Source organism: Medicago truncatula, chromosome 2 (genome assembly GCF_003473485.1).
Source record: "Medicago truncatula cultivar Jemalong A17 chromosome 2, MtrunA17r5.0-ANR, whole genome shotgun sequence".
Lineage (NCBI taxonomy): Eukaryota > Viridiplantae > Streptophyta > Magnoliopsida > Fabales > Fabaceae > Medicago > Medicago truncatula.
In genome coordinates this window covers 31,789,829-31,808,742 of record NC_053043.1, presented here as the reverse complement: position 1 = coordinate 31,808,742, position 18,914 = coordinate 31,789,829, and the positions used below count along the sequence as shown (strand labels likewise).

At 33.0% G+C, this 18,914-nt stretch overlaps 3 protein-coding genes and 1 non-coding gene across 4 annotated transcripts; 3 read left to right on the top strand and 1 right to left on the bottom strand.

Annotated features, from left to right (window-relative positions):
- The first annotated feature begins 3,768 nt into the window (after window positions 1-3,768).
- Window positions 3,769-5,708, top strand: LOC25486874 (AAA-ATPase At4g25835). The gene has a single exon (XM_013608696.3). The coding sequence runs from the start codon at window positions 3,921-3,923 to the stop codon at window positions 5,481-5,483; it is 1,563 nt and encodes a 520-aa protein (XP_013464150.1). The 5' UTR covers window positions 3,769-3,920; the 3' UTR covers window positions 5,484-5,708.
- A 5,486-nt stretch (window positions 5,709-11,194) lies between these two features.
- Window positions 11,195-11,276, bottom strand: TRNAS-GCU (transfer RNA serine (anticodon GCU)). Its single transcript has one exon. It is a non-coding gene; the product is annotated as a tRNA-Ser (tRNA).
- A 79-nt stretch (window positions 11,277-11,355) lies between these two features.
- On the top strand, window positions 11,356-15,259 carry LOC25486872 (E3 ubiquitin-protein ligase RNF13). The gene is made up of 2 exons (XM_024776712.2): window positions 11,356-12,310; window positions 14,760-15,259. Exon 1 carries the CDS (start codon window positions 11,601-11,603, stop codon window positions 12,291-12,293), a length of 693 nt encoding a protein of 230 aa, XP_024632480.1. The 5' UTR covers window positions 11,356-11,600; the 3' UTR covers window positions 12,294-12,310; window positions 14,760-15,259.
- A 2,313-nt stretch (window positions 15,260-17,572) lies between these two features.
- Window positions 17,573-18,120, top strand: LOC25486871 (uncharacterized). The gene has a single exon (XM_013608694.3). It carries the CDS (start codon window positions 17,664-17,666, stop codon window positions 17,907-17,909), a length of 246 nt encoding a protein of 81 aa, XP_013464148.1. The 5' UTR covers window positions 17,573-17,663; the 3' UTR covers window positions 17,910-18,120.
- Window positions 18,121-18,914: the final 794 nt, after the last annotated feature.

Genomic DNA, 18,914 nt, shown 5'->3' with positions numbered 1-18,914 from the left:
TGCATAAGGAAGGAATTGAATGGTTTGAAGACTATGAATCGGTGAAAAGAAAGGTGTTTTGGTAGTGATGGAAAAGGTTTGGAACTTTGGAAGCTTGGAGATAATGTTTGAAGACTATGAATCGGTGAGGGTTTTGATGTTTTGTTATAAAAATATTTTATTTTATGTTAAGAAGAAAAGAAAGACAAAAGAAAAAGATGGAGGGATTTTCTAAAAAGTTGGGAAAAAAAAAGAGGGAAGATAGTGCGCCAAGTGATTTGGAGCTGGAAAAATTAAAAAGGTTAATAGCGGCGGTCTAAAATGCCATAATATACGATGTAAATTGTGCTATTATATTTTGTTAATACTGGCGGTTAAAACCGCCGTAATGTACCGTAAAAAGCGGCGGACATAAAAACTGCCGCAATACATAGGATATAGTGGCGGTTAATAAGGACCGCCGGTAAAAAACCGCCAGAATTAACGCGTTTTTTTATAGTGGGTTTACACCTAGATCTAGAGAGAAGCACAATCCTAAATTCAAGCATTTACCACTAAACCAACTGCTCGGAATAAACTCTAAACTTTATGTATGTAAAATATTGTTGGAAAGATAGAACTAACCCAGTGTGTTCAATAGGTTCTAAGACTTCCCAACAAAGACTAGTACTTCTTCCATTTCTAAATATAAGTAAAATTGACTTGTTAGATTCATTCATTTATATATTATTAAATGAATGAACCTAACAAGTCAATTTTACTTATATTTAGAAACGGAGGGAGTAATGAATAAAAATGAGTGTTCAATTGATTAAAACATCTAACTTGATTAAAAGCCACCAGAAGTGTGCTTAAACTTATTTTAATTAGTAATCTATAAGATCTAGAATAGCTCTAGCATATTTATTATTTATTCATCATTAAATAGATAGAGTTTTTTTGCAATTACACGATGGCTAGTATGTGAATGTCCACACCGATTATCTTGATCATAACTATAACTCAATAGTCTTAATCCATTTGATTATTGACATTCCAGGCAGAACCAACTTTATACTTTATGCTAATACCCCAATTAAAGCCGAGCATTCGCTCAAGTCATGACATACACTTTAATATTTAATGGATATTTAGATGACATTCTAAAATAGTTGGTCATGTTCACGACATAATATCTAAGCTTATACACTAAATATGTGAAGTGCAATCTCTAATTTTAGTACATGTTAACTGCTACTTGATTTACAATTTCTAGAGAAACACATTGATCAATTCTCTTGATGAACCAATTTTGCAATGAAACCTAATGCATAGATGGAATATGATCCCTTAGATCATTGACATTCCATATAATGAGAACACTTTTTTTTGCCTTTATTCTTGATACCCTAATTTAAGCTTAGCTTTCTCTCAAGGCTGACCTACACTGAATTCTTTGTCCGTCCTACATATTCGTGGCTTTTGATGCCCATACACATGCCTCTTTTTCTTTTTCACCCCCTTTTATTTTCTCTTTTACATGTTCCCTTTCTCAAAATATCAACCATTTTTATGAGTGGATACCTAAAACCATTGAAGGGGCAAGAAAGATTTAGATAAGAATGATATCACAACACCACAAGATTATAATCTGATGGTACAAATTGCATTGCTTTAGTAAAAGGAAATTTAGACAAATTTCTGTAAAGCATAAATTAAACTTTGTTACAAAAGCACAAGCATGTAAAAGATATAAAAGAAATGTAATTCACAAGAAAGAATACCACCATGCATCTCCAATTACTTTAAGATTTATATATCACATTATCATAGACCATCTCCCACCACTATGCAGACCAATAAATAAGTAAAAGCCTAAAATAATGAATTGAAAAAGTTTGATGCATACATAGAATTGCAAAACCAAATCAGCAACAAAGTTTGTATACAGGCATTTTTTTTTAAAAAAAAAAAATTAGAGTCAATTATTACATATTTGTGCATTGAAGTCTAACCTCATAATTTTATGATGCAGTAATACCACCCTAAAGTACAAAGATGAAGATAAAAAATATAAACATGAATAGATGCTAAAATAAAAAATTATAGAATGGGTTCATTTGTAGCAATTTGAACCAACATGGTGCAGTAAAACATGAAAATAATCAGGAGTACATAATCATCATCCCCTCATTATCATCTCACACTCAGTCAGTACTCATGATGAATGACTGATGAGTTATAATAATACAAAAGAACATTCTCTGACTTATGAATGCACAAATTACAAGAAAAAATAAGGTAAAGAATAAAGTGTGAATTGTCAAGAAAGTACGAAAGCAGATTCCACTGCACAAGATCCCCTGCATGCCCACCATACCATCAAACGTTACACCATGTGTTGGCATTGATGCTGCTATTATCCTTGATGATCTTTTACTAAAGCTAGTTATACCACGTGTGCATTGTGAAATACATGGCTTTATGGGCATTATTTACAACTCACAAGATCAAGATGCTTGTAAAACTAGGTTGAATTTGAAAAAGGTAAATGTTAGCAATAAACTCTTCAATACTTTCTTAACACAATTTTTTCCTACTAGTCTAAGCTCATATGGATCAAATTTTTGTGAGACCTAGACAATTTAGTAAGACTAATTTGAATTCTAACCAATTAGAATGAGTGTGTTGAAAATAGTGTGTTACTAACTTGCTATAAGTATCCCTAAAATTTAATTCATACTAGAACAAGTAAATACACACCATGCAAAAGACAAAAATCAGAAAAAAGAAAAGATGAAAAGAAAAAAAAAAGGGTAAACAGTTATTTTGATCGCTAAATGTGGTGCTTTGTCACAATAATTTTGAATGTATCAAAATAAAAAATAAATGTGTCTTTAGTTAGTTTTTTTTTCCTTCCTCAAATGCCTCTTTAGTTAGTTAGTCTAGTCTAGTATTAAAATGTATTTTTTGTTGATCCATTTAGTCTATAAAATAAAATTACTAACAAAAAAGATACTTGAGAATGTGTTTGTAATTTTAATACATTGAGAGACTAGTGTGACAATATTGTCTCACGCACCGAAGGACCAAACTAATTATTTATCCAAAAACAAAAGCATTAATTGATGAAGGTTGAAACTACCATTGGCAAAAACAAGCATTTTGCATTGATTTTGGTTTCTAAGTCACAAAGAAAGATATGGACACCCTTCGTGTAGATTTCAAGGTGAGTAAACAACCACTTTGATATTCAGATTATGAGGCGATGTCATTATACTCTTTGAATGTATCAAAGTTGCAAATACATATCTTTTGTTTGTAATTTTATGGACTAAATTGACTAACAAAAAACACATATTTAAGTAACAAAATATACATTTGAGGATCAAAAATGATTTATAAAGCAGCAATTGAAGATGTTTCTTCAATTTTGATAGATTCAAGGACACATTCACATACCAAAGTGGATGCTTATACTTCTAATTCACATACCAAAGTGGATGCTTACGCTTCCAAGGTAGAAAACCAGGAACAGAATGGAAGAAAGAACCTTTGGCAAACATAAATTCACATTTTCTAAGATTCTTTAGTAAGGTAATGCATGTCTTAAGGTGTGTAACACACGATTCTATACCAAGCATGCAAAATAATTCTGTACTAATAAGGCCATGAACAAACAAAATCAACCATATCTGCAAACGAACAAAGCAAAAGCAAAAAGCAAAGTGGTCGGTTGTTTAATCATCTTTACCTTTAACTTTAACCTCCTCTACAACATCATGTTTATTTAATGCTTCTTTTTCTTCCTCAAAACACAAAACATTAACCTTTACCAAACCATGTTCATTCTTTTATGCAACGTATATATATAACAACCTCAAAAAGAAACATTCTCATTCACGTTCCTATTCAATTATTCACAACATACAACACACAAAAATCTAAACAAAACACCAAAAATGGAGATATTGTCACAAATGTGGTCATTGTTAGGGTTACTAACAGTTCTCCAAAACGTACTTCCAACACAGCTTCTCTCAGTGCTTCATTCACTGTACGAATCACTTCAAGATCTTCTTTCTCCATACTCATACTTTGAAATTCCCGAATTCAACGGTTACTGCGGCGTCGAACTCAACGACCTCTACCGCCACGTCCATCTCTACCTCAACGCCGTCAACCACTCCTCTGCCACCGCATGCCGCCGTCTCACACTCTCACGCTCTCCTTCCTCCAACCGCATATCCTTCGCTGTTGCACCAAACCACACCGTCCATGACACGTTCAACAACCACCGTCTCTCATGGACACACCATGTAGACACCATGCAGGATTCTGTAGAAGAAAAACGCAGCTTCACGCTCCGTTTTCCGAAGCGTCACCGTCACGCGCTTCTCTCTGCGTATCTCTCTCATGTCACCTCACGCGCCGAGGAGTTTGAGCGTGTCTCACGTGAACGGAGGCTTTTCACGAATAATAACGGAACCGGTTCATTTGAATCGGGTTGGGTTTCGGTTCCGTTTCGTCATCCTTCTACTTTTGAAACGCTAGCACTTGAACCCGATTTGAAAAAACAAATCAAAGATGATTTAACAGCTTTTGCATCGGGTAAAGAGTTTTATCATCGGGTCGGGCGAGCTTGGAAACGTGGTTACTTGCTTCATGGTCCACCTGGGTCGGGTAAATCCAGCCTCATTGCTGCAATGGCGAATTTTCTATGTTATGATGTTTATGATTTGGAACTTACGAAAGTTTCTGATAACTCCGAGCTTCGTTCACTTTTGATCCAAACAACAAATCGTTCAATTATCGTTATTGAAGATATTGATTGTTCTGTGGATTTAACCGCAGATAGAATGTCGAAGAAAAATGGTGCAAAGTCGTTGTCTAAGTCTAAGAAACATAAAACAACATCGTTTTCTGGTTCGAGTTGTGATGAGAGTAGTCGGGTCACACTTTCGGGGCTCCTTAATTTTACGGATGGGCTATGGTCATGTTGTGGAGAAGAGAGGTTAGTAGTTTTTACAACTAATCATAGGGATAGTGTTGATCCTGCATTAGTTAGGTGTGGACGCATGGACGTGCACGTGAGTTTAAGCACGTGTGGGGTCCATGCGTTTAGGGAGTTGGCAAAGAATTACCTTGGGCTGGAGTCACACGTGATGTTTGAGGCAATCGAAGGGTGTATTCGTTCGGGTGGGTCCCTTACACCGGCACATGTGGGGGAGATTTTGTTGAGGAATAGGAGGGATGTTGATGTGGCAATGAGGGAGGTTTTGTCTCTTATGCAAGGCAGGGTGGTTGTTGTTACATCTGCTGCTGATCAGACAGATAATGAGGAGTTGGCAATGATCGGAGTGAGGTCACCAGAGAGTGTTCTTCTAATGGGTTCACCGGAGAATTGGGACTCTTTGAGTGGGAAGAAGAGGAAAGAGCAACAACATGGGTCCAATAATTTAGATAAGAAGGTTAAGTTTTTTGTGAGGTTGAGGTCGTTGACCAAATCTGACTCTGGGAGATGATGTTTATTTTAAGAGAGAAATTTAATTCAATGCAACTGTGTTATGACCTGTGGTTTCATGTTTTATTATTTTGTAAAGCATATTAGTGTATGATTTGTTTCCGTCTAGTTTTTTTGTACTATGTATGGTTTATTTGTTAAAGATCCTTGATTAGATTCGTTGACATGAACCATATTTGACTATTTGTAGTTAATTACTGAACAGAACAACAAGTAACTATTCTCCGATGCATGACCATTCATTTCTTTTTTATGACAAAAATACTCTATCAAATAAAAGTATGAATAAACACATTGATCTAAGTTGCATAAATAATATGACTCCTTTTTTCACCCTATTGATTTATCGTGCCTCCTATTTTGTTCGGTATATAAATACCGAGTGATTTTGTATTCGAATAAGATGCGTGAGAAACTCATAAAATAAAAAAAGTAATGGTCAAATAATATTGTCAACAAATGAATGTTTTTCCTCCAGCCCTATTCTTGAAGATGTTTTTACTATCCCGGACAAAGGCTAAACATTGAAAATGGACGAAAATAATTTTATACAAAATAAGATATAAAATATTTATCAAATTAAATTGTGAGAAAATAGATAACTCATAGAACTTATTAAATGATGCAATAGTAAGTACTTGTTTTCTAATTAAAGTATAACTTTTGATAAAGTGATTTGATACCTTAATTTATATCACATGTTTGTTTTATTATTAAACGTAGGAATATTTGATTTTGGAAATTTGTAGCCTTTTTTTAGGCTAAAAAATATCAAATTTTTGTTCGGAATTTAACTCAGTTGGTATGAATAATGTATAGTATATGTTTGGTTGCACGTTTGCAAGCTCCAAACGTGCTTTTTCAGTCCCAAACGCGGTTTGAGCCATGAAATGGATGTTTGGATAACTTGCAAAATCAATTCTAGAAAACGTGATTTTAGCCCCAAACGCGAGTTACTTCAAAGCAATTGGAGCTTCTGCGGCAAAGGAAAATCGATTCCAAATAGTTAATTTCTGCTGACATGTAAATTTACCTTATTACCCACAATTTCTTGGATTTCCTATTCAATAACAGCTTTCTTCTTCTTCACAACATCCATAATCACCACAACTTTCTTCCTCTTCTTCACATGTCTCATATCTACCACTTAAATCAGATGAATGTTGTTCTTTCCCAGACCCATATAATTTCGTTTTTTTTTGCTTTTAAGCTTGAGAGAAATGGTAAAATAAGATAAGAATGTTGATATATGGGGAAGAGAAGTGGGAGAAGAGTGTTGAGAGATGGGGAAGAAGATCAAAATGGTAGAGAAATGGATTCAAGCTTCTGGAAAATGTAAGACAGGGGCACGTTGAAGACGTAATTTTAATTCATGATTTTTTTTTTACTATTGGGTTGGGTTGGGGTGTTTTTGGTTGATTATCTAGAATTTTTTTTCCATTGACTATTAGTTAAATTTTATTTATATAATTAAACCCATTTGGGACAATGTTTTTTTTTTTTTTTTTTACATAAACTGCATTTATTTATTTTTGAAGGAGCGCATATTGTATCTCTTTTAATTGCATTATTTTGATGCTTATATTCTATTAAAAATCACCTAATTGATAAAAAAAAAAAATAATAAATATTAAAAATAAGTCTTATAAACTAATATTATCTAAAAATGAATTTTTAAATCAATAAAATCAATAATAAGCTGAAATAATTATCTAATGTGAATGAGATATTTGCTTTTAAATACAATCAAAAGGATAGTTTGGTCATTGTACATTTAAAATCAATTTTGATTCATATAATCCAAACAACATCAACTTGTAAGAATCAATTTTAATTAAGTGTATCAAAACATAAATCAATTCACATCCAACTGACTTTTAACCAAAACCAATTCTCTCAAAATTAATTCTATCAAAATCAATTTTCGTCACCGTCATACCAAACACACACATAATATATGCAAGGTCCGGAGTTCAAATCTTGACCACAACAAAAACAAAACCAAATTCTTGTGAAATCAATTCAATTTTGTTTATACGTTGAAATTGATTCAAACTTTAAATAATAAAAATAGGCAAAATTTAAAAGATATATTAATCTAATACATGACTTATTTCAAGAAAAAATAAATCTAATGCATGACTGAATGTATCTTGATCCTTATAAAATCTTACAATCGTAAAAAGAGGCATGATATTGATAAGTAATAATATTCATCATCTTTGCTCAAAGGTCTAGGCCTGATTATTTTAATTGTAGTTGTTTCTTGCATTATTGTGTATCAATGCAGATGTAGGGTGTTATGAGGCTATGTATGTTCTTTGAGCTTCTTCTATGCCTTAGCTTTTCTCTTAGCTTGGTTTGAGTTTTGGACAGGGGTCTTTTATTCCCATTTTCTTTGGACGTGTTTGCAAAAGAAAGGAACTAATCTCTAGTCTCTACGTTGCATACATGTCATGTGTCTCTTAGCTAACTTGAAGCTTCTTATGCAAGTCTCCTTTAATCTTCAATTATGACGACCTTTTTTGACAAATTTACGGTCGCGTAACCAACTTTTAGTCTTTTCTTGTACCACTTTCGAAAAGGTAGTTATTTTTAGTACAAAATGGCTTGAGTTTTCGAATGTTTATGAATGACCTCTTTCAAGCGTTGTTCTTTTTTATCTTCAAGGATGTTACTTTGAGTTCGTACATCAAATTAGACTACTATCTAAACTTCGAGTGTGTAATTTCAAGACATTTCCCAAAAATTCTCAATTGTCCTGTCAACGGACTCAAAACTAGAATTTCAGATTTTATATATCAGGAGTGTTATTTGAACATTCTTTAATTGACAACTTATGGAGACAATCATAATTTGTAAAGAAAGAATAGGTATTTGCACGAAAATCAAAGCAATAAGAGAGATAAAGTAAAAAATAATGTGAGTATGAGAGAGAAAGTTATAACAAAAATTGTCATAAAATAGATGTTCAAATATCATTTCTTTTTATATATAACACCAACAAAAAGCAGCAAGATTTAGTGACATGAAAGCAATGATTTTCCCATTTTGCTTGCAATAAACACCCGAGTTCAATATTGAAAATTGAAATGATCGGTGCCTAGTTGTTGTGACGACGAGAGTGGTTGCAAACAACTTAATGGTACAATACAAGGGTACAGTGGCGATAGTGACTAGTGATGGGGATATGATGATAAAGTAGTTGGATTGGTTTTATTTTCTAATGGAATGTTGGGCAGTCAGTTGGGCTGATTGTATGTCTTTTTGTTGGGTGTTGCTATGTCATCCTTGTTATCGGCAACAATTGTATAATTAACACTCCAAATAACTTCAAAAAAAGTCACTTAGAGTTTTTTTTTATTATCATGCATATTTCTTTATTTATAGCCAATAAAATAAATTGCAGTTCCGTGAGCATAGCTCAGTTGGCAAGACAATATATTATTATATACAGCGGATGGTGTTCGAACCTCGAACACCCCACTTATTCACCTTATAAGTTGAATTCTAACCGTTAGACTACTGACAAAAAAATTGCTCAAAATGTGAATTTAATTAAGATTAAACAAATTAGAGGAGATAATCAGCATTGCCATTCACTAAGTAGGATGAGTTCGTTGCTTAACCATTGGCTTTCAAATTCACATGTGTCATATATGTTGTAAAAATAAGGTTTCGTTGGTCTCTTAACTTAATTCTTTTTTTCAGTATGATCCCCTAATTAAAAAAGTCATAAATTGATCCCTTATGTCTTTTGTCATTACCTCTTTTGGTCCTCTCCGTTAGTTTTTTAATGACTAATATTTTATATATAATTTCAACCATTCGATTGCATGTCTATTGTATACAACAATGAACAACCAACACCTAATTTTTTTTTCCTTTTTTTATCTTCTTCCTTCTATCAATTCTTCATATTCATAGGAATTCATACAATAAAAAAAATCCAGATTTCGTTTTCCTCTTTCTCTTCTCTCCCAGTTCACAAAATCTCCAAGATCCAATCCAAAATTCACTCTTCTCAAATCTCAATCAAACCCTAACTCTTTTCTTCTTCGTCTTCTCCTTTCTCTCTCACCGGATTTCGTTTTTCTCCGATTCATCATCTCTGATTCCGATTACGTCTCAATTTTCCGACGAGATTTTACCCTTTAATGATGATTTTACAGTAGCTGTAGTAGATATTGTTGCAGAAGAAGAAGAAGAAGAAAATGGATGATATGGGTGCTTTATTCGTTGTTTTTCGAAGACCCATTCCCAACATTTTCCTCTTGCTGCTACAACAATGCTTGTTAAGCAAAATGGAAAAATAGAAAAAAGCATATGTTAGAAATCAGTAACCAGTAAAGTAATGTATTGCTGAATAAATACTCAACAATGATGGTTGTGTGGTGATTAAAAATTATGATTAATTATTATTTTATTTTTTTGGATTTTCTGGATTTTATTTTTAAAGATTAGGTTGTGTGGTGATTAAAGATTAGGATTTTCTTTTTTTTTGAGATTTTCTGGATTTTATTGATGAAGCTGTTGCTGAAGATCATGAAGAGATGAGGGAAGAAGAAGATGAATCAATTTTATTAGGTGTGACTGGTTCACAGAAAGGAAAAAAATCAAATGGTTAAAATTTAAAAAATTAATAAGGCATATGGTGGACCACTTTTAAGTATGGTTCACCTTAGACATTTGATGTTAAAAACTAACGGAGAGGACCAAACGAGGTAACGGAAGAAGACATAAGGGACCAATTTGAGACGTTTTTTAGTTAAGGGATCATACTGCAAAACTTAACATGAAATAAAGATGAAACGTGGTCAAAAGACGGTTACAAAATTTGAAATTAAAAAAACACAAAAAAAGACTCGCGAAGAAATGACTCACGAAACTCTAATTAACCAATTAAATCTTGCTTTTGCCGAAAAACACAACATATGATGGATGTTTTTGCTAGAAATTAAATAGGTTTATTTTATCTATTGATCCTCTAATTGATTTTTAGTTTTTATTTTGGTCTCGTAACTAATAAAATTTATGCTTTGGTCCCTCAAAAATATCTCTGTTAGTTAAATTAGTCTCGTTTCATTAATTTTAACATTAAATGTCTAAAGTGGACCAATATGATAGGTGGTCCACCAAAGACTTCATTAAGTTTTTTTTTTTTTAAGGAATAAACCTCATTAAGTTGTTTAGTTTAAATTGTTTGATTTTTTTCCTTGTCTGTTTTTGTCTTTTGTTTTTTGTTTTCCTCTTTAGTCTTGTAACCAAAAAAAATAAGGTTTGACATTAAAAAAAAAATCAATGAAAAGCTTTTCAAGGCCGTAAAAAAACTTTTAAAAAAATCAATTTTTTATTTTTAAAATAAATAAACACAGGAAAAATATATAATTTATCTTGGAATACTTTGGTTTTCTTCATGTTTGCTCTCCATTAAATCAATTAAATTAACTACTAAGTCTAATACAAGTTTTGTCAAAAAAAAAAAAAAGGAATAAGGTTTAATTTAATTAATTTTTCATGACTTTTTAGCATGTTCATTGTGTTTAAATAATGTTTGACATAATAATAATAAAAAATTGACAGATCGAGCTTTTGCAGTCCATAAAAGCATTATCGATTTTTAGTTTTAAAATAAAAACCCACACCGAAAAAAGAAAGAAATCCCATTCTCTTGGAACATATTCGTATAAAACAGAAGAAAAAAGAATAAAACGTCGCCTGAGAGATTCGAACTCTCGCGGGGAAACCCCATGTACTTAGCAGGCACACGCCTTAACCACTCGGCCAAAGCGACTTTGTTGATTAAATTTCAATTAAATATTAATTATTACCATGATATGAAAATAAACATCACAGAAGTTAATGTTGCGTTCTCTCTCTCTTTCATTGCGGTTGCAGGGTAGCTGCAGAAAGAACCAAATGAAACGAAACAAAAAAAACGACACAGAAACGAACCACCCACTGATATGAAGTGAAGAGGTTGGGTGCGTGTGGGTCCCACTTAATCTCTTTCTTAACCCCCCACTTTCCATTTTATACACTCACCACATCACCGACGCATACCAAGCACTCAAATAAAAAAATCAATTCAACTCAACTAACTCCACCAGCCACCACCATGACGACGGCGATCTCGGTGGCGGAACCCGAACTGAAAACATACTGGTGCCACGAATGTGACATGAGTGTTTCTTTAACTACTTCTCTCACCCCCTCTCCTCTACTCTGTCCCCATTGCGACACTCATTTCCTCGAACTCATGGACTCACCTTTTTCTCAAAACGACGCCGATTCTTCATCCCTATTCGATGTCGTTTTCCAAGATGCGCTTTTACTACTCACACCTCCTCCCCCGAAATCCCGCACTGAAACATCAATCCCTACAATAACCGTCACACAAACGCTTCTTACCTTACTCGATCCCTCAAACGGCGTCGTTATTTGCGCTGTTTGTAAAGAAACGGTTTCCGTTGACGAGGAAGCGAAACAGCTTCCTTGTGATCATCTTTATCATGCGGATTGTATTACTCCGTGGCTTCGGATTCGTTCTTCTTGTCCTCTTTGTCGGTGCGGAATTGTGGAGGATGAAGAGGATGAGGATGATGAGGAAGATGATATTAATGGTGGAGATGTGATGCGGGAGATGGTGATGCGGTTGTCGGAGTTGTCCGAGGATGATTTCTATGGATTGAGGATTACTCTGAATCACATTGCTTCACGTCATGCTCTGCTTCATTCTAATGATTCTGGTGCTGGTGAGAATGGTGGTGATGCTAGTGAACTTGGTGGTGTAGATGGAGAAGAATCTTAATGCTGAGATTCTTTGCGGTATGTTTTATGATTTGTTTCATGATAGAAGATTATAGCGTCATTTGATCCATGTAGCCGACACCTGACTTAAACTTGCTTATAATATGTTTCTGACTTTATGGAATCATTCAACATTATATTGAAGTGTGATTTGTGAATATAGAATATTGGTCCTTGAAGAGTGCTATCCGTGTTTATGTATAGGTATCTTAGATATTGATTTTAGGAGACTGATTCGTTAACTGTTCCTTAGATATATGGAAATAGTAGGGATTACTTGTTGATTCCGTAGGCCATGAAAATTCTTCATGTCTACTACTAGTAATTCGAAAATCCCTTACCTTAGCTTTAAATTATTATGCTTTAAATTCTTGATATGAGTGGTAATAGACTCTTGCATATGGAAAATATTTGGTTAGTTGGAGAGGATTCAGCTTGTCTGCCTAACAGGTTTTCTGACAAAGATGATTAGTCAGGATGGTGGATGCCTGTCCCTATAAGATAATTATAAATAATAAAATTAGATTTTGATGTTGTTTTTTCGTTTTGTTAGTTGATGTTCTTGATGTATAGGCAGGGTAGATTCTTGAATGGCTGGTGAAATTTTCACACAAGGTTATTTTGTGCTTCTATTGAACTTGTTCATGGAAGTGATCTTGAGATTTTAGAGTAATTTTTGAATTTCTCGCTTCCACATTCTCTTGAGTAAATGACAAATTGACAATTCGTTTAAGTCAAGGTTTGTTTAGTTGAGTTCAATATTTTGATGTGGAGTGGAGGGAAGCATATCCTCTTCATTAAGTTTAGCTTGTGGGAGGGAAAATGTGTTTATAAACTTAGGGCCTGTTTGGATTAACTTATTTGAACTTATCTGCTGACATAAGTTTTGTGAGATTCTTTGCTAGAATTTATGAGAACAACTTATGACAATTTTCATAAGCTTTTTTCAACTTATTTTCATAAGTTCTCCAATATATCTTATAAAAACAACTTATAGCAGTACGAGACCAATTTAACGTTATTTTATCTCTTTGCTATAAAAATAGCTTATGCAAGCTTATATATAAGGGCTTATCATGATAAGCGCTTGTGCTATAAGGTGTTTATCCAACATTGGGGAGAAAGAAACGTATGCCCAAGAGGTCAAAATAAATTTTCCTGAGCTATGATGACATTTGACTTTTGGTTTTGAAATTGATTCTCCATCCTAGAATTGATTCAGATCTAAGCAACTATGTGTGGTTTTTCACTTCTTGTTGAATTGATTTTCCATTAAAAATGTGTGATGTACTCTCAGCGTTTACTTTTAACAAAAGGAATCAGCTACCCCTTTGTGCCTATATGTCATGACACCATTTTGGATTCCAATAACTTTTGATAGTCCAACAAAAATCTACTTCAGCGTTGAAAGTTGATACAGGGAGAAAAAAGATATTGCTAATTAAACTTCAAATAAAGAATAACAAAATATTCCTAAAACAAAAATTGTTGCAATATTTTCATTTGACAGCACAACTTGCAAATGAAACAATGGGATTTGATTTCATCCTTGTTAGTCTTCAATCATACTCTGGTGTTGCACAAGAGTAAAACCTCTTCGTCTCTATGTTAGAGAAGAGAAATTTTAAAACCATTTTAATCCAAACATGTATACAAATATAGATCACTTCACTTTTAACTGAACTCCTTTTTAACCAAATTATATGTCACATGAAATGTTACAAGAGTTTAAAATGTAAATTAGCATTTCCCTTCATTAAAATCCTTTCCCTCAACCCAATCACATAAGATGTATCTCAATAAATCCCTCCCCTTGTATGAACCTAATAGACCAATATAGAAAGTTCTCTCTCTAGTGCACCGTGAAATAAGTACCTTTAAGTTTGTGGCTTAAGAACAAATTTCATAGAAAACAAAGATGAGGAGAAAAGGCAACTGTTGAAACATGGGGTTGACTAGTTTTCCATGAGTATATTTGTTTTGTAGTGTTATCACAGCTTGCATATATTTGTACATGTCAAAACCCTTGTTATCTTTATTTTGTAGTGGATCATATGCATTTCATTCAAGCCAAAACGTTAAGAAATCTGAGTGATTATTGCATGATTCAAGATTGCCAAAACTGAACATCTGCAATGTTAAAAATGATTGTAAAATTTTCTGTTTCATTGTTTGGTGGAATTTGCTTTTTGTTAAAATAAAAATTAGGTTGGAGAAGGGGAGGAGACCACCAATTCTAGTAGATATAATAAAATATGTAACACGTATTAGTCTGTGACTCTGTCATTGTTATGTTATATTAAGTTATTTGGTTCAGCAACTATGGCTATTTTCTATTTGCTGCATAATAGTCAGCACCAAGCCTACTCCACTACTGTCACTTTTACTAGTCATCTATATTCTATTCTGAAAATATCCCTTCTTTTGCATGTGAACTAACATGATTTGTTCTGATATTCAACTGCAGGTATATAGTGTACTAAATGAATATTGAAGTTGTATCACCATAGATCGTCTTATCAAGTGTAAATCTACACCGACGAATATGGTTCTTCTGTTTTTCCCTTCTTTTTTGGGGAACTCCAACTAGCTAGTTTTAGTGCTATAGCCATAAATACAATAAACTGATGGAATGCACAAGTATCGTGCATTTCTTGTCCCCCTCTCCACTCTCTGTATGTCAGTCCTTGAAACTGGATTCTCTTAAACCAAATTCCTCTCTATCTTAGTCAATAAAATCATTGTAGTATTCAGCTCTCGTTTATGTTATGTCTGTATTGCTGAAGTGGATTTTATCCATTGAAACATTTCGTTCACGGTTTTTTTGATTTACATTAGATGATATTATTACATGCCAACATGGATGTAGCCTGTAGTTTGGGCATGAGATTGTTGAGGGATTGTATCATCCGAGTGTTGCTGTGTAACGTGGAAGAGCAATCAAATATATATTTTGTCTTTGAGTCATGTTTTGATTATGATTAACTTTGATACTTAAACGATTTTGGGTGGATGATGTTTTCTGGGAAATCCTTAAAATGTCTTTGGTTGTTTGATTTCAATTGTCTGAGGCTCTAATGAGACATGTTTGGATTAACAGTATGCAATATAATAGAGCGAAATGAACTGGAATAGAATGATATGATAGTATATAATTTAGATATTTAAAAAATCGATAGAATGTATTGGAAAGAGGGGTGACATCCATGTCACTCAATTCCATTGGTTGCCATCTTTTATCTTCCCTTCAAATTGGGTAAAATGAGATAGGATAATTCATTATCTTAATTTTATAGCTGGCCTTATCTGGGAGTTGCCGAAATTCTTAGATCTTTCAAAGGGTCACTCTACCTGAGAACCAACTCTGTGCCATGAATTGATGTCCCCATAAATCATTTTAAGTAACTTATTTCCTAATAAACACGTTTCCATTCAGCCAAAATGGTCCAATTTAGAACCTAGCTGCCAACTTCAGCATTGTATGGCACGTATTTGCTTTTATGGTCATTATTAGAAACACAACCAATCATTAAGATGGAACTCGACTCGTGTAGTACACTTCACGTTATTAGTTTCTTTCAATCAATATACTTCTTGGCTAATACGGACCTCATATTGTGATATACCTATCTATCTTATTTGGTTATAATACTTTTTTGAAGGAAAAAGATAAGTAGAATTGAATAGTACAGAATTGCTTGTTTCATATTTTATGGTCGTCTTTCACAAGTCATATTCTTGACTCAGTCTTCATCTTTCATCGAACGATCTTAAAAATTGTTTGTGCTATACATGAATGACGGCTAAACAATTACAATACATCTTCTACCATCGACTTTATGGTTTAATTAGTTGTAGACCGTTAACAACTAAGTGGCTGCCCTAAAGCCGTTGGTCAACTCTCTAAATTGAAGTATATGTAAAAATAAAAAGTATTATAACTCAATAATGAATTTATACTTTTAATTTATTTTTTTACAAAGCAAAGTTAATTATTATCATTAATCAATCAATGTTCAATATATGAATGATAAGAATAAAAAATGCGGTGACTAGCTCAAGAAGAAGTCACCCTAGCTAAAGTATGAGAAACCATGTTCACTTGTTACCTAACAAACTTCACCTCAAAGTTGAAATGTAAAGATAACTGGTAAATAATACTAGAAACAATAGCATAGAATTTCAATTCACCATGACCTAGAGACGATAGAGCTTGCACTAGAGTAGCTGAGTCGGACTCGAAGACCCCGGGTTCACATTAGCAAAGTAAATGGCATCAAGAAGGCTACTGCATCCCCCTCCAAAACTGTCATATTTGTTCGCTACCATTTTATTTGAGCTCGAATAAATTGCCCACATGAGTCTCTAACACAGCACACAAAAGATGCAATATGATTATGGTAATGAAAATGGAACGCGACATCCACAATACACTTCAACCACGTCTCGTGCAATTTCTCCCGAACTAAGCTGTTACTTTGCATTCTATTCTGTTCGTGTTGCACACCCAGTGGTGAGGATTATGAACCTCTTGTCATTGATGTCATGCATCTAGTGCTTATACTTTTAATTCTTCAAGAGATTAACGATTAAATTCACACACATTAAGGTATTATGGATTCCAACTTGTGTTTCTAGCGCATCAAATGTCATTTAAATTTTTTTTATCATATGAACTACACTCATGAGTCATGAGGCACTTGTTCTAATGACCCTCTTGGTGAGTAGGTTATTATTGTTGTCACCGTCACACATAAGAACATATTTTCTTTTGTCATTCGATGGCTAAGCAAAGTAGAAATGTCATTTGCATTGAGCATAAATCAATTCAATAATCTATTTTTTTATAACACAATTCAATTCAATAATCTTTAGGTACACAACGAGGCCAAGTGGATTAATACGATGAGTCAGCACCATCAATTCCGTGACACTAAATTGACCAACATTTTAGGAAAGTTCCCTCTAAATCTAACTTCTTCTACTAGGTCAATTCAACAAGCAATCCACCTCATTCATTCATTTTTTTTTCCCATAGAAATTAAATTTCCATTTTAAGGACCACGACACCCTTAACACGTGTACATTTTTTATTAGTCTTCTGGATAACAATGAAACTTCCACCTCATTCCCAACATTAATTTCCAACGTGAAATTAACAAGTCAAAGCTTCATGCAATAATAATTTCTCTACTTTTCCAAAGTATGGTCCAACATGTCCTTCCATCTATCTTCCTTAAAGAAAAAGTCCTTCCATCTATCTATAAACAACTATAAATAGAACTTCTCCGTGCATATTCTTTCAATTCAACAGCATTCATTTCATCATCCAAAAACTATATTATTTGTTAGCACAAAATTTGATCTGAAGATGGATAGTAGCTTAGGAGACATGTTATTGAAGGTGGCTATGTTCGTCCTAGTCCAAGCTTTGGTGTACCTTATCCTTTCAAATTCATCAAACATATTCTCCAAGAACATCAAGAGATCAAACAGCTTCAAGCCGGCGCGTTCCGTGAGTATTCGTCGGATGTTGGCTTATCTCTCCGATTTTCCTCCTGAAGGAGAACCATCTCCTTCTACAATGAGTCCTCAATCACAAGCAACTCAGAGTTAGAATCAAGTTTGTATCAAGTATGGCTCAGGCTGTTTGTAAATAATTTATCTTATTGTGAGGTTAGAGAGGATATTGCAAAATTAGTTAAACAATTCTAAGTAAATTATGGTGGGGTCTTAAATTCTTTTATTCATTTAGCTTTTAAATCATATATCATGTAATATATTTATGAATGGAATTGGATTGGTAGTAGTTTGTTTTTGTTTGTATATTTTTCCGTCTATTCCGTATATTTTTCCATCTATTCCTCTAAATTATATTCAGGTTTAAAATTATATGTTAATGAAATTATGAATAAAAAATAGTAAAAAATATTTATTCAAAATTTGATTATATTAAAATGGACCCACAATATTATTTTTCTTTCAAGTGTGTTGGATTTTTTTTCTTTCTAGATTGTTAGAAATAAAAAAATATCACTGAGAGAGACTAAGGCATAGATTTTAGAGTAAATTACACTCACATCTCTTCAAAATGTTTGAATTACACCCTCCTTTCCTCTTATGTTAAAATATACACCCCCTTCCCTCCCCTCTTATTCAACACATATTAGAAAAACATTTAACTCTCCTCCCCTAAGAGAAGCTTGAATTACATTCTCATCCCTCTAATGTCAAAATCTACACTTTACTCCCTCAATAACTTTTTTATTTATAATAATCTAGCAACAAAAAAAAAAAAAATCGAACACACTTCAAGAAAAATAGTATTGCATGTCTATTTTAATATAATCAAAATTGGAATACATATTTTTTTCTACTTTTTATGCACAATTTTATTAACATATAGTTTTAAACCCTATCAAAAAATATGAAAAACTCAAAATAAAATTAAAATATATGAAAAATTACTAAAGACAATAAAGTATGATTGCTTAAAAGTTAATTTTATACTCTAAATTATTAAATTAGTAGCAAAATATTTAAACTTAATTATCATTGACACTTAAATTATAAATAAATAAATTTATTTTACTTAAATGATGGTTCAAAATTAGTATATATT

Excerpts from the sequence above, each read along its gene's own strand:
- LOC25486874 (XM_013608696.3), top strand. The coding sequence starts at position 3,921 with ATGGAGATATTGTCACAAATGTGGTCATTGTTAGGGTTACTAACAGTT.
- LOC25486871 (XM_013608694.3), top strand. The coding sequence starts at position 17,664 with ATGGATAGTAGCTTAGGAGACATGTTATTGAAGGTGGCTATGTTCGTC.
- LOC25486872 (XM_024776712.2), top strand. The coding sequence starts at position 11,601 with ATGACGACGGCGATCTCGGTGGCGGAACCCGAACTGAAAACATACTGG.